Consider the following 14645-nt stretch of genomic DNA (forward strand, 5'->3'; position numbering starts at 1 on the left):
CCTCCCGGCCAGCGGCTGTGGGTCCAGCCCCTCTCTGCTGTTCCAGAAACGCCCAGTGCCAGTTTCAGCAAGTGCCCTGCCCCAGCGGCTCGTTCCCAGCGGTTCGGCTCTGCAACAGCTACTGGAGCAGAAAGGTACAGGGAAGGGAGCGCGGGGTCCTGAGGACATGGCAGGCTGGCTGGGGGGGCTTCATTCCTTAATTTATGTTCTGGAGGAGCTCACAGGGGTCTGAGAGGGAAATGGGGTGCAGAGCATGACAGCCAACCAAGGGGGGTGAAATCATCCTCAGACACCGCCTGCAGCTGCACCAGGGTCAGACCTCACGGTTGACCTGATGTGGAGAAAATGAACCTGGAAAAAGCCCCTGGTGTCCCTACGCCCAGGGTCTGCACCCTCATGGGCACCAGTTCAGGAGTGTGGGGCTGCCCCATGTCCTCAGTCCTATGAGCAATCACCTGCTGTTCCCATCTCCTCTCAGAGCACCGGGCAGGCAGATGCTGAGGACGTGGACAACCTCCTGCTGGGGATGAGCTCGCAGATTGCAGAGCGGGAGGACAACATTGTGGTGGAAGATCTCCAAGGTCTGCAGTCCCCTGCACCCTGGCTGGCACGTCGGTGGGGGACTGTCTCTCGTGGGGCTGTGCGGGGGCCAAGGTGGGGAGGCAGGTCCCAACCCACCACCATCAGCACCCAACCACACCCTCAGACCATAGAATCATAGAATAATTTCAGTTGGAAGAGATGCTCTAGGATCATCGAGTCCAACCATAACCCAACTCCGGCACTAACCCATGTCCCTGGGAACCTCGTCTAAACACCTTTTAAACCCCCCCAGGGATGGTGACTCCACCACTGCCCTGGGCAGCCTGTTCCAATGCCCAACAGCCCTTTCTGGGAAGAATTTTTTCCTAATATCCAATCTGAACCTCCCCTGGTGCAACTTGAGGCCATTTTCTCTTGTCCTCTCACTTGCTGCTTTGGAGAAGAGACCAACACCCTCCAGCTCAAAGCTCCTTTCAGGCAGTTGTAGACAGCGAGGTCTCCCCTCAGCCTCCTGTTCTCCAGGCTGAACCCCCAGGTCCCTCAGCCACTCCTCGTAAGACCAGCTTGAGCCTTGTTAATGGAGGTGCGGAGAAGCTACAGGGCATGTTAAGCATGTTACTGGGACCATCTTGGCAAGGCCATGGAGATGTCCTCCGTGTTCAGCATGGCCCATGGCAGAGGGACCAGGCCGGTCCAGCAGCTGTGGTCGCTCTTCCAGCTCTGCCTTGCCATCACAACAGCTTCAAACCATCCGCAGATTACTGGTACGGGCCCCTGAAGTACTCCCGCACTGACTACGTGGCCAGCTGGCTCCAGCGCGGGCGAGACCTGGGCCTGCCCACCTACAACCAAGCCCAGGAACGATTCGGGTTGGAGCCTCTTCAGAACTGGTCGGCCCTTGCCCCATACCTGGATCAACAGGTAACAGGGAACTGGTCTGGCCACAGAAAGTGTGTGGCTCAAAGGATGTTTGGGCTGTCCAGGCAGTTACTGGCTTCTCCAGCGAAGTAGGAGGAGGGACACCAGTGCGCACCCTGCCCTAGCACGTTTTCATGCCTGCGGGGCTGTTGCATTCGGGTAATTGTAATTAAATGGCATGAATAACTATATCCTGCCCCACAGAATCATAAAAATCATAGAACTGTTTTGGTTAGAAGAGATCCTGAGAATCATGGAGGCCAGCCATAACCTAACCTAACTCTGGCACTAAACCATGTCCCTAAGAACCTCGTCTAAACGCCCTTTAAACCCCTCCAGGGATGGCGACGCCAGCACTGCCCTGGGCAGCCTGTTCCAATGCCAAACAGCCCTCTCTGTGAAAAATGTTTTCCTAATATCCAATCTAAACCTCCCTTGGCACAACTTGAGGCCATTTCCTCTGCTCCGGCACTGCTGTGATCTGCGTGCTCTGGGAGTGATGCTGAGTCGCTCAAGTCCAAGCCATGACCTCAGGGCTGTGTGGGGGCTGAGCCTCCTCCCAGCCCATGGACGAGTGATGATGCCTGGGAAAGGCACGCTCCTCACTCCTCCTGCCAAGACTTTGATGCGCTGGCAGAATTCCCTCTCCTCACGCGTGCGCTGTGGGTTTCTGGCCAGGTCCTGGAGACGGTGGCTTTGCTGTACGCCAACGACACGGCCAGGCTGGAGCTGCTCCCCGGGGGCATGCTGGAGGCTGGCAGCTCCCTCTTCAGCGCCATCATCCTGGACCAGTTTGTGCGCCTGCGTGATGGTGACAGATTTTGGTTCGAAAACACCAAGAATGGGTAAATACCTCTTCCCCGTCTGGCCCACAGAGCAGCTGCCCACTGCTTTGCCAGCCCCAGTAAGACATAATAACTGTGGCTGGAGGAAAAAACCATCCTCCAGCTTCCTCAGTTCCTAAACCAGCGTGGGGAGCAAATCCCTCCTGCCACCAGTGACACCCAAGGCCACCGCTTGGCCCCACGTCTCTTCCCCAGGCTGTTCACAGCGGAGGAAGCCGAGAAGATCCGTAACACCACCTTCCGTGATGTCCTGACCGCCGTCACCTCCGCAAACGCCACAGACCTCCAGCCCCACGTGTTTGTCTGGAGCGAGGGTGAGTCCTTTGTGCAACAGCAGGGAGTTGGGGAGGGAAGCAAACCCATCTCGGTGACACAGTCGGTGACTCAGTGACACAGGGGAAGCATCAGGCGGGCAGTTTCTCCAGCCTGACACCTGCTGTGGCCCTAAGCCAGCAAAACATCTGCAAAATGCAAGGGTTGCTTGTCAGCAAGGCAAACAGCGCTGGTGTGGAAGGTGGGCTGAAGTCCAGGTGTGTGCATTGCATGAGTCTTGGAAAGATCTCCGGGCACAAAAATGCACCTGGTGCCCTGGAAGGTCGTGCTGGGGTCGGAACTCAGCCTCTGCCAACCCCACGCTGTGTCACGCTCCGCACTGACGTGTCCTCCAGCTCCTTTGATATAAACACACAGCTCTGCAGGTTAAATTGATGAGTGACCCGAGAAGTGATGAAGTTTGCATGATGATGAGTTAAGCTTTGCACATTAACTGTGTAACATTGCCTGCTTTTGCCTTTAATGGCATCAACCCCTGAATGTTTTGGTTCCCTTGGTGTTGCACCAGGAGAACTCCCTGGGTGTGCAGCACACAGATGAGCAGAGGCTTGGAGCTCAAATTTACCGTGGCCCAAGGTGCTTCTTGCTCAGCCCATCCCATCAGGAGAGATGATGGTGCCGAGTTCCAAGGTTGCTTGAGTCCAGTTCTGTGCTTGGTTTGCTGTGGCAGTCAAAGTTTCAACCCAAAAACTAATGTTGTCCCCTAACATCTGGAGTTTATCTCCAGCCTCCCAGTTTTGCAGAGCTCCCTGGGTCACTCGACAATGAAACCCATCGGCATCTGGATGCCGAGGTTCCTGGGGATGACGAGAGGAGTAGAAGGTCCGTGACACTCACAGCCTGTCTCCCCCATGCAGGGGACCCGTGTCCCCAGCCCCAGCAGCTGACGGCTCAGCACCTGGCCAACTGCACGCCCATGACTGTGCTGGACTACTTCGAAGGCAGCGGCGCAGGCTTCGGGATCATCATCGTTGTCCTCTGCTGTCTGCCTTTAGGTTTGCTGCTCCCTTTCTTTACCCGTCTCCTCTTCCACTGGAGAAAGGGACTGAGTGCCAGTGGATTGAGCACCTCCCAGCAGGAGCTGCTGAGTCTTGGCCACTCTTGAGGTGGCAGGGTCCTTGGGCAGCAGGTGGGAGCAGGGCTTTCATGTGGCAGCCCTGTGTTAAATAAAACCATAGACCGATGGGGAAGAAATAACCCCCTTGGCTGCCCCAGTCATACAGGTGATGCTGCCAAAGCAGGAGGAGCTTTGTGATACCTTATGCTTTCTGGGCTACAAAGACGACGAGGGGTCTGGAGCATCTTTCTTGTGAAGAAAGTTTGAGGGAGCTGGGGCTGTTCAGCCTTGAGAAGGCTGAGAGGGGACCTTATCAATGTGATAAATATCTCCAGGGTGGGTGTCAAGAGGATGGACCAGACTCTTTTCAGTGGTGCCCAACAATAGGATGAGGGGCAACAGGCACAGACTGAAACACAGGAGGGTCCATCTGAACGTGAGGAGAAACTTCTTTGCTGGGAGGTGCCAGAGCCTGGACCAGGCTGCCCAGAGCGGCTGTGGAGTCTCCTTCTCTGGAGACATTCAAACCCACCTGTGTGATCTGCTCTGGCGACCCTGCGTTAGCAGGGCTGGGGTTGGGGGATCTACAGAGGTCCCTTCCGACCTCAACCAGTCTGTGAGTCTGTGATTCTTCTCCCACGTCTCCCCAGTGACTCTGTTTGTTGCCTGGATCGTGGCCGTTCTCCGCAAGCGAGACTTCAAGAAGCTGCAGAAGAAGCAGGGCTCCAGCGTGCGATGGGAGGTGACCGGCGAGGCAATACGGGGTGAGTCGGCTCCGCTGGTCCCACCGTGGTGGCTGGTGACGCTGCTGGAGTCGGGGGACACACTGAGGCAAGGCTGGGCTTGGAGCTTGTGTCCAGACTGGATATGAGGAGAAACTCTTTCCCTATGGGGACAGACAAGCAGTGGAGCAGGTAGCCCAGAGAGGCTGAGAGGTTGTGTGGTCTCCATCCTATCCAAGACCTGACTGGATAAAGCCTTGAGCAGACTGGCCTGATGCTGTAGCTGGTCCTACTTTAGGCAGGAGGCTGGGCAAGACCCTTCCAATCCAAGTCATCTTATGACCCTTTAATTATAACCCTCTCCAGATCACACCTTATCTGAAGGAAACCTATGTAGAACAATTGCACCAGTAGTTCCAGGACAGGGAACGGCAGGAAGATGTGCCAGGGGAGGGTCAGTTGGACATGAGGAAAAGGTTCTTCACCCAGAGGGTGCTGGACACTGAACAGGCTCCCCAGGGAGGTGTCACGGCCCCAACCTGACAGTGTTCAAGAAGAGACTGGACAGACAGACGGTGTTAATTTAGGAGTTGTCATATGCAGGGACAGGAGTTGGACTTGATGATCCTTGTGGGTCCCTTCCAACTCAGGACGTTCTATGATTCTATTATCTCCTTGTCCTGGACAATGGAAAAATCTGACCTGCCTGCTCCATGGTCTGTACTCCTCCACTGACCATGCGCTTGTACTGTCTGGGTGGGAGATCATCCTTTTTCCTTTAACACGTATCTGCTCATGCAATCACTCCCAAGCTGCACATTGGTAAAGGAAGTGCTGGGATGAGTAGGGGGCCAGGTGCACCTTCCAGCTGAGCTGTGTCCTCTCTCCCACCAGCCATGGAGTGGCACGGTCCCAAGACAGACAGCTCTCCCGTCTACATTCAGCTCCAAGCTGACAAAGTCCTCAAAGTGCTGGATGGGAGAGGGTGTGCGCTGAGGAACATCAGCCTGAAAGCCCATCAAAGCGTGGAGGTGATCCTCTCTAGCAACAGAGGGAACAAAGCTCTGCTCCTGAAGAGCCCCAAGGAGTATGACCTGGTGAGTACCGTGATGCCTGGGGTACGATACCTTCCCCTGGACCCTCCACCATCCTCTGCCACTGGTCACATACACCCTGCACCACCCAGTCCTGGGCACTGGGACCAGCGTGGGTCCCCAAAGGGTGGCAGTGGCCTCCTGAGAACCACCGGGTCCAGCTCTGACCATGGGGCAACCACTGTGGTGAAGAGCAGCAGCACACACATCCCGACAGAGCGTCCGCTGCTCACAGCCATTCGGTGGGGTCTCCTGCAGGTGCTGCTCTTCAGCGAGGAGGCAGAGAGGAGCAACTTCATCGGGAAGCTGCGAAGCTACTTGGAGGAGAGTGGCCTCGACCTGCACATGTCTGAGATGAAGGAGCAGAACCTGATGAAACGGGCAGTCACCCAGGAGCAGAGAAAACAAATTCTGGAGACTTTCTTCAGGCACCTGTTTGCTCAGGTATGTAGAGGTGTGGTCAGCTCTGCATGGAGGAAGGTATTTCGGTATTGATTAAGCAACAAACATTGTTGCTGCTGCTCACCGTAAGAGCTGGTAAGCCATGCACAAGGAAGCTTCAGGACCAAGGGACATTTCTCCTTGCAGAAGACAAAAGGCTGTGGTGGTATAAGTGTCTGAAGTTGAAAAGAGACTTTTGGATGATGTAACCGAGGTCTCCGTAATGGTCAGTAGTGTTTAGTGCAAAAGTCACGTTGTGTAGGAGCGACACGGAACTTCCCCGTGGTACCTGCCATGGGGTTTGTGCCAGGGGACGCACAGGGAGGTCTGTGTGATAGGTTGGGCAAGTGGACACCAGCCTTCTGCTCTGCCAGCGCTCATGGGACTTCTTTTGTGGGACACAACCTGCAGGTGCTGGAAATCGATAGGTCCGATGCCGGGGAGCTCAACTTCGAATCTTCACAGAAGGCCAAGGAGTCCCTGACGTGTGAGCTGAGCAGGGCTGAGTTTGCTGAGGCCCTGGGCCTCAAAGCCCACTCCATGTTTGTGGACTCCATGTTCTCCCTGGCCGACAAAGACGGCAACGGCTACATCTCCTTCCGGGAGTTCCTGGACATCTTGGTGGTCTTCATGAAAGGTGAGAGCTGGAACTGGCCTTCATCTCTTGCCCCAAGTCCTGTTTCTAGGCTCTGGCAATGCCACCAGCAGAGTGAAGGACAAGATACATCCAACAGGTCAATCTGTAGACACTTCTACAGACTAAAATCTCCTTCACTTAGGACAGCTTCAAGTTGAATTATGGGGCAGTGACAATGTAATTATGTTTTCTGTAAGACTGTCCATCGGGGAGCCATCTCAGAGCAGTGATTTACTGATCTGTCACCGCCATGGACAAGTCTTCTGAATGGACCATGCATCCTGTCCTTGACAGACAAAACAGCCATATCAGACATCACATCTGATCCCCCCTAAATGACCACTGGGAAAGCAGGTTCATATATAGAAGTGGTGAATGCCAGATTTAATCAGAGGAGCTCTCAGAAAAATCGTCACTGTGCAAAACCCCATTTTGAGTGTGCAAAATAATGCACAAGAAAGCATCGGTATCTACCTGATTTTTCACCTTGCACTTGAGGAGGCCAAGCAGAGGCTGTTCCCACTGTCCACACTGCGCTCAGCCGTGTGATCTCAGTCTTCTCAGAGCTGGGTGAGACTTTGCTGCAGGCCCAGACTCTCAAAGACAATGTTTGAAAGCACTTTTGCCAATGAAAATAGGATCTTGTTCTTACTTTGCCTCTTTCCCTTCCCACCAGGGTCCCCAGAGGAGAAGTCCAAGGTGATGTTCAGGATGTATGACATTGATGAGAACGGGTTCCTCTCCAAGAAGGAGTTCCTGAGGATGCTTAGGTACTTCTCCTCATCTCTCGAGATATTTTCACAATGTCTGTAAACAGAGATGTCTCCAAAAGCAGCTCCAAATTCTGTGCTTAGCTCCCCAGGAGTGCTGTGGGAGAGCCCGTGGGCTCAACATGTGCAACCAAGAGACCATTTCTCCTACGAAATTGGTCTGGGGCTCTGCCCTGGGTTATTTTGCTTCTAAATATCTCAAGGGTGGGTGTCAAGAGGATGGACCAGACTCTCTTCAGTGGTGCCCCATGATAGAACGAGGGGCAACGGGCACAGACTGAAACACAGGAGGTTCCATCTGAACATGAGGAGAAACTTCTTTGCTGGGAGGTGCCAGAGCCTGGACCAGGCTGCCGAGAGCGGGTGTGGAGTCTCCTTCTCTGGAGACATTCAAACCCACCTGTGCGATCTGCTCTAGATGAACCTGCTTTAGCAGAGGGGTTGGACTGGATGATCTCCAGACCCCTCCAACCCCAACCAGTCTGGGATTCTGTGATTCTGTGATGTGAAGGACTCAAGCTGTGGTCCTCTGAAGTTCCCATCTCCCCTCCTTGCTCCAGGTCCTTCATCGAGATCTCCAACAACTGCCTGACAAGAGAGCAGGCAGAGCAGGTGACCGAGTCCATGTTTCGGGCCTCAGGCTTTGAGGACAGGGATGAGCTGACATGGGAGGATTTCCACTACATGCTGCGGGACCACGACAGGGAGCTTCGTCTCACCCATCTCTGCATCAAAGGTCAGGAGCACAGGGTCATCCCGGGCGCTGCGGGGCTGGAGGTGATGGGCAGCACCCAACTCAGAGCTCCCAAATCGTGTCCCATCAATCCCTCCAGCCCGATCGCAGTCATGGGCCATCAGCTGTCGCTCCATGTACAACATGTTTGGGTCCTCTCAGAGCCTCTCCCCACCCCACTCCTGCCCAGTGAGATGCTTAAACATTGTCCACCGCATCCCACAGACTCTAAATAAAACAGCTCTTTGTCCTTTTGGCTCCTGAAAGGTGTCCCCGAGGAGCTCAAGCAAAACCTGCACAACCGTGTCTCCTTCATAAAAAAGAAAGAGTAAGCTCTCCTCTTGCCGCTGCTGCTATATATGGGGAAATGTGGACAATTCTGCCAAAGCCCTTCCTGCAGGTACAGCTTTGGGCTAGATGTAGCTCTGTTCCCAACAGGACCATCTCAGAGGAGAAAGACCCAAACCTGGACAATGTGAGCCACTACGTGGAGCGAGAAGGGCAAGAGCTGAGGAGGAGACCAGGCAGAAAGTGAGTAATGTCCTCTCCTCGCCGGGCACGCTGCTCGGGTTCGGTCCAGCCTGGTTGCTGTTCCTCATATCTCTGTGTCATCTCAGCGGGGATGCTGCTGTAGGGTGATGGGTCTGGGTGATGTGCAGGAAGGAAGCAGGGAAGTGGTTGTTACTCATGGCCAGAACATCCTGATTTGCCTTAATAGCTCCAAGGACCTTTCCCCACCCCCCGATCAGTTCAATATCACTATGAAAATTATCTTTTATAGTTCTTATCTACTGTTTCATTTATGTGTCACTATCTGCACGTTTGTTATTGGCTTTCAAAAGTGTCCAGACTGCAGGATGACCTGAGATCGCCCGCTGACACCGTGCTCTGCAGGTCACCGTTGTCACCAGTCTGCAGAGGTGGCCACCAGGATGAAGACCCAAACCTGGGCAGCGTGGCCTGGGCCATAACTTTGAGATTACACCAGCCCTCCTCTTTTTCCCAGGGCAAACCAGTACCAGCTGCACTTATACACCGAAGCGCAGCGGAAGAAGTACGAGCGGAACAAAATCCAGCAGAAGATCCAGGAGTTCAAGCGCTTCATTGAGAATTATCGGCGCCATATCGTCTGCGTGGTTCTCTTCTCGGCCATCACCGCTGGCGTGTTCGTGGAGAGAGCCTACTGTGAGTGCCCAGCCCTGGCTCCTCAAAGCTGCTGGTTGCGTAGGGCATGCTGGGCTGTGAAAGGTCCCGGCTCAGCTTTGGGCAACAGTGTTGGTCCTCCCTGGAATAACCAAAGGGTTGCTGAGGTTGGAAGGGATCTCTGGAAGGCTGTGGTCCAATGCAAGGCCAATTTCACAGCTCAGTCAGGCTGCCGAAGGCTGTATTTAGAGAAGGTTTGAAGAGCTCTGAGGTTGGAGATCCCACCTGTGCTAGTTTTTGACCATCCTCTCTGTGAAGAGCATTTATTTTACATCAAACCTGAATTTCCTTCAGTGAAACTCATGCTGTTGCCTCTCATCCTTTCACTGTGCATCTCTGAGGAAGAGTTTGGCTCTCTCCTCTCTGGAACACCTATTAAGTTGTTGCAGACAGCGACAGGGTCTTCCCTGAGCCATCTCCTCCAGCCTGAACAAGCCCATTTCCTTCAGCCTTTCCCTTATGTGACATCCTCCAGCTCCCACCCATCCTGGTGGCCTCCACTGGACTTGTTCCCGTTTGACATGTCTCATACTGGGATGCCCAACACTGTACCAAGGTGCAGTTTCACAGAGGAGGACAATCACCTCCCTTGACCTCCAAGGAGACCCTGTCACCAGCAGCTCTGGGGTGTCTGACACGGAGAATCGTGCCCCTGTCCCTACACAGCCCTATCCCTGGTGACCTTTTCTTGGTGGAGCCGCACAGGTGGCTGTCCCCTTGTTGCAGGAAGGGTCATGGCCTTCAACGCCGACCACGTTGACGTCTTCTCCGCTCTCTTTCCCCAGACTACGCCTTCGCGTCCCCCAGTACTGGAATCGCACAGACCACCTTTGTGGGGATCATCATCTCCCGGGGATCAGCCGCCTGCATCTCCTTCATGTACTCCTACATCCTGCTCACCATGTGCCGCAACCTCATCACCGTCCTGCGGGAGACCTTCCTCAACCACTACATCCCCTTCGACGCCGCCGTGGACTTCCACCGCTGGATTGCCATGGCCGCCCTGATCTTCTCAGGTAGGTGGGCTGCTGGGGGATGCATGGCCCGTGAAGCACAGCTGAAGCAGGAGGACCAGCCCATCGTGGCACAGCAGGACCAGGCAGACTCTTGAAGACCCATATGGAGTGCGGAGAGGCACAGATGTTTTGCACCAGAGAGGAGGAGGAATTGCCAGGTCCTTGGCACATAGAACCATAGAATCGTTTTGGTTGGAAAAGACCCTCAAGATCATTGAGTCCAACCACAGCCTAACTCTAGGACTACCCCATGTCCCTGAGAACCTCATCTCCGTCTGCCCAACCCCTCCAGGGATGGTGACTCCACCACTGCCCTGGGCAGCCTGTTCCAATGCCCCACAGCCCTTTGGGGAAGAAATTGTTCTCCAGATCCAACCTCAACCTCCCCTGGCGCAACTTGAGGCCTTTCCTCTGGTCTTGGCGCTTGTTCCTGGGGAGCGGAGCCCGACCCCCTCCACGCACCAGCAGGATCTGCCACATCTCCACTCGCAGCAACAGTGATGCTTTTCTCTCCTGCTTTTCTCTTCCAGTGCTCCACACTGCAGGTCACGTAGTGAACGTCTACATCTTCTCAGTCACACCCCTCAGCGTGTTGTCCTGCCTCTTTTCCAGTGTCTTTACAGACGACGGGTAGGTGACTTTTAAAACACCGTCCAGAGTGTCCTGAGCATGGGTGGGAATGGAAGTGGAAACCCGGAGTTTTCTCTGGCCACTCCATGCTGCAGCCTCTTGTCCTTCTCCAGGTCACAGCTCCCACAGAAGTATTACTGGTGGTTCTTCCAAACTATTCCAGGTGATACCACCTGCCCTGCCTATGTCCAGATGGAGCCCATGTGGGGCTGCCCTGATCTCTGCTGAGACCTCCCAACCTCTTCCCTTGCAGGCATGACCGGAGTGCTGCTGCTGGTCATCCTGGCCGTGATGTACGTGTTCGCCACCCACCACTTCCGACGCGTCAGCTTCCAGGGCTTCTGGATCACCCACCATCTCTACGTGCTGCTCTACGTCCTGGTAAAGCCTTTGGGCTGGGAGGGTGGGGTGGTGGCCGATGCATCGCAAGCCCTTGGGGCAGCCTGGTCACCAAGGGAGGTCCCAAGGGAGCTGGTGGCCGCAGTCCTGGCTGCTGTTGAGCTGCCACCAAGTCAGACGCGGAGCGATGGCTTGTTGGGCTGAGTGTGCTGCTGACGGGTGCTGCTCCCCACCCAGGTCATCATCCACGGCAGCTACGCACTGATCCAGCAGCCCCGCTTCTACGTCTACTTCATCATCCCGGCACTCATCTACAGCGCGGACAAGCTGCTCAGCCTGAGCAGGAAGAAGGTGGAGATCAGCGTGGTGAAAGCCGAGCTCCTGCCCTCAGGTACCGCGTCCTCCGCGTGGGGCCGCAGCGGTAGTGGGAACGCAGCGGCCGGCCCCGCCAGCACTGGGGTGGCAGCAGATCCCAACCCGGGTGGCAAGCGGGTGACTCTGGCACCAGGAAATGTCCCGTTGGCTGTCACGCAGGCTGGCATCTCCAGGAGTTAGCTGTATGTTTCCCCAATGCCTTTGCAGCACCTCTGCATGACAAGAGTCTTCTGTGCCACCCTGTCCCCCCCAAACAGGGAAACTGAGGCACAGAGCTTGGGCCAGCACCCATGGGGATTGGTTAGCTGCCCCAGAAGACCTGGTTGCCCCAGGGCTGTGCCCCGTCACGGCCTCTCCAGCACCCTGAGCCCTGTGCCTGGCTCCATGCCTTGTCCCCAAGCCCGCTCCCACCCACCCTGTGCACAGCTCCATCTTTCCTTGCACCCACTCATCTCCCCAGCTTTTCCTCTCCAACGCTCTGTGTCTCCACCTTAACAACGTTCCCATCCCTGTCCCCCCAGGCGTCACCCACCTGCAGTTCCAGCGGCCACAGGACTTTGAGTACAAGTCGGGGCAGTGGGTGCGCATCGCCTGCGTGGCCCTGGGCACCACCGAGTACCACCCCTTCACCCTGACCTCGGCGCCGCACGAGGACACGCTGAGCCTGCACATCCGAGCCGCGGGGCCCTGGACCACCCGCCTGCGGGAGCTCTACTCCCCGGAGAGCCTGGCGCTCATCGGCAAGATGCCCAAGGTGAGCCCCACGCTGCTCCTCCGGGGACATCTGTTTTGGGTGAACCTGCTTTAGCAGGAGGGTGGGACTGGATGATCTCCAGAGGTCCCTTCCAACCCCAACCAGTCTGTGATTCTGTGATCCAAGCCCAAGAGCAATGGGTTGTGCCCAGCCCGAGGCACTTCTCCAGCCTTGAAAGTGGCCAAGATGTGGGCAAGTGGAGGAGGGAGATGCTCTGCTGACAGCTGTCCTCCTTCCAGCTCTATCTGGATGGGCCCTTTGGTGAGGGCCACCAGGAGTGGAACAAGTTCGAGGTGTCGGTGCTGGTGGGAGGAGGCATCGGAGTGACACCCTTTGCGTCCATCCTCAAGGACTTGGTCTTCAAGTCATCCATCAGCTCCAAGCTGCTGTGTAAGAAGGTAAGAGGAAGCATCTGGAGGACAAGAGCCCTCCCCAGTTGCCTCCTGCTGCTGCAGCTGCGTCAGAGGCAAAATCCCCCATGACGCAGCTGGGAAGGAGCCCCATGGATGTGCCAGCCCCATGCCGAGCCTCATCCCTGTGTGCCGCAGATCTACTTCATCTGGGTGACGCGCACGCAGCGGCAGTTCGAGTGGCTGGCAGACATCATCCGCGAGGTGGAGGAGGCGGACGGGCACGACCTGGTCTCCGTGCACATCTACATCACGCAGCTGGCCGAGAAGTTTGACCTGCGCACCACCATGCTGGTGAGCCTGGCCGCCCGCTGGGGAGGCTGCCACGGCGTGCTGGGCCATGCTGGGCTGTACTGGGCCATGCTGGGCCACCTGACACGCACTGGTCTCTTGCAGTACATCTGCGAGCGGCACTTCCAGAAGGTGCTGAACAAGAGCCTGTTCACGGGGCTGCACTCCATCACCCATTTCGGGCGCCCTCCCTTCGTCCCCTTCTTCGACTCGCTGCAGGAGGTGCACCCCGAGGTCAGTGCCTGGCTGGGGATGGCGGGGACACTCACCCACCAGCCTGGAGGACTGGTCCCAACCTGTCCTCCTGGCCTGGGAGACCTTGGTGGCATCTGCACCAAGGGCAGGTCAGGAGAGGCATGAACTTTGCCTCCAGAGCTGGGATGAGCTGCAAGAGTCAGCGATGCCCTGTACCAGTGAGACCCCAGGGCTGGCAGGGACCCTGGGTGGTCCCATCCTTCCTCCATGGCCCCAGCAGATCCATGGGGAGGTGACAAACCTCCCCAAAAGCCTCCTCAGACCAGGCCAGAGCAATCATCTGTGCCCAAAGCTGCCGGAGGGCACAGGGCCAAGGGGAGCTGGGCTGGGTGGGGAGCTGGTGCTGCGGCATTTGAGCCCTTTGGTCCCTTCTTCCCCAGGTGAAGAAGATCGGGGTGTTCAGCTGCGGCCCGCCCGGGATGACCAAGAGCGTGGAGAAGGCTTGTCGGCAGTTGAACAAGAAGGACCAGACCTACTTTGCGCATCACTATGAGAATTTCTGACCCTGCCCCGTGCTGTTTCACCCCCGGGGCTGGAGTTGTCATTGGAAACGTGTGTTCAACCACAGCGCCTGTGTAACAATTCTCCAGGTCCTGGGCTCCCACCCACCGCCACCCCCGGGAGAAACTCACCCATGGCTGAGAGCTTGGATGCTGAGACCAGCACGGGGTGCACCAGCACAGCGCTGCCATCCCAGCATCGCCCCGCACGGCCTGGTGTGACCCCGAGCCCACAGCATCCTGCTGACCCCACGCACCCCTGCAGCCCCACGCCAGGGTCGGGCTGGCGTGTCCCAGTCCGGAAAAGCCGGTATTTGAGTCAAGCCTGGCTCTGGCACATTAATCCCCTGAGGCAGAGCCTGGGTTACATGCGCAACGGCTCGGTGCTTGCACCCCCCAATTCACAGCACTTTGCCCCAAGACCTGAGGGACGTGCACTTGGGGTGAGGAGCCAGAGAGCTCTCCACCCGCCCTTGTCTTGAAACTCAGCTTTCCTAACGCACTCGCTGGTGCCTGCTCCTTAGCGCTCCAAGCCTTCCCTGGCTTTGCACAGGTCCTCGTTGGCTTCTTTCAGCAGCATCACCCTTTGATCAGGGATCAGGTGCTTGTTTAACCAAGGCCTGGCTTTGCATCCCCGGGCTGCTGCTCTCGCAGGATGTGATTGAGCTTGAATAAAGCTGATTGAAGTTTTAAAACATCTTCTTGCTTCTGGCATTTGTGTTTTGGTGACCTGGAGCATTGCAAGCCTTGTGGCACAGTGCTGGCCTTGCTCCAAGTTG

General features: G+C 56.2%; 1 protein-coding gene across 1 annotated transcript in view; it reads left to right on the top strand.

Annotated features, from left to right (window-relative positions):
• Positions 1-13869, top strand: part of LOC135992370 (dual oxidase 2-like) — a 28548-nt gene extending 14679 nt beyond the window's left edge. The window contains exons 10-34 of the mRNA XM_065641474.1: positions 47-134; positions 479-581; positions 1301-1464; positions 2140-2306; positions 2502-2620; positions 3497-3634; positions 4347-4460; positions 5313-5515; positions 5771-5956; positions 6365-6590; positions 7267-7360; positions 7921-8096; positions 8361-8421; positions 8532-8624; positions 9100-9278; positions 10082-10312; positions 10843-10942; positions 11056-11105; positions 11196-11323; positions 11519-11672; positions 12178-12410; positions 12650-12808; positions 12959-13114; positions 13217-13345; positions 13747-13869. Of these exons, the coding sequence (XP_065497546.1) occupies positions 47-134; positions 479-581; positions 1301-1464; positions 2140-2306; positions 2502-2620; positions 3497-3634; positions 4347-4460; positions 5313-5515; positions 5771-5956; positions 6365-6590; positions 7267-7360; positions 7921-8096; positions 8361-8421; positions 8532-8624; positions 9100-9278; positions 10082-10312; positions 10843-10942; positions 11056-11105; positions 11196-11323; positions 11519-11672; positions 12178-12410; positions 12650-12808; positions 12959-13114; positions 13217-13345; positions 13747-13869 (3574 nt within the window). The remainder of the gene's footprint in view (positions 1-46; positions 135-478; positions 582-1300; positions 1465-2139; positions 2307-2501; positions 2621-3496; positions 3635-4346; positions 4461-5312; positions 5516-5770; positions 5957-6364; positions 6591-7266; positions 7361-7920; positions 8097-8360; positions 8422-8531; positions 8625-9099; positions 9279-10081; positions 10313-10842; positions 10943-11055; positions 11106-11195; positions 11324-11518; positions 11673-12177; positions 12411-12649; positions 12809-12958; positions 13115-13216; positions 13346-13746) is intronic.
• Positions 13870-14645: the final 776 nt, after the last annotated feature.

Source organism: Caloenas nicobarica, chromosome 10 (assembly GCF_036013445.1).
Source record: "Caloenas nicobarica isolate bCalNic1 chromosome 10, bCalNic1.hap1, whole genome shotgun sequence".
Taxonomy (NCBI): domain Eukaryota; kingdom Metazoa; phylum Chordata; class Aves; order Columbiformes; family Columbidae; genus Caloenas; species Caloenas nicobarica.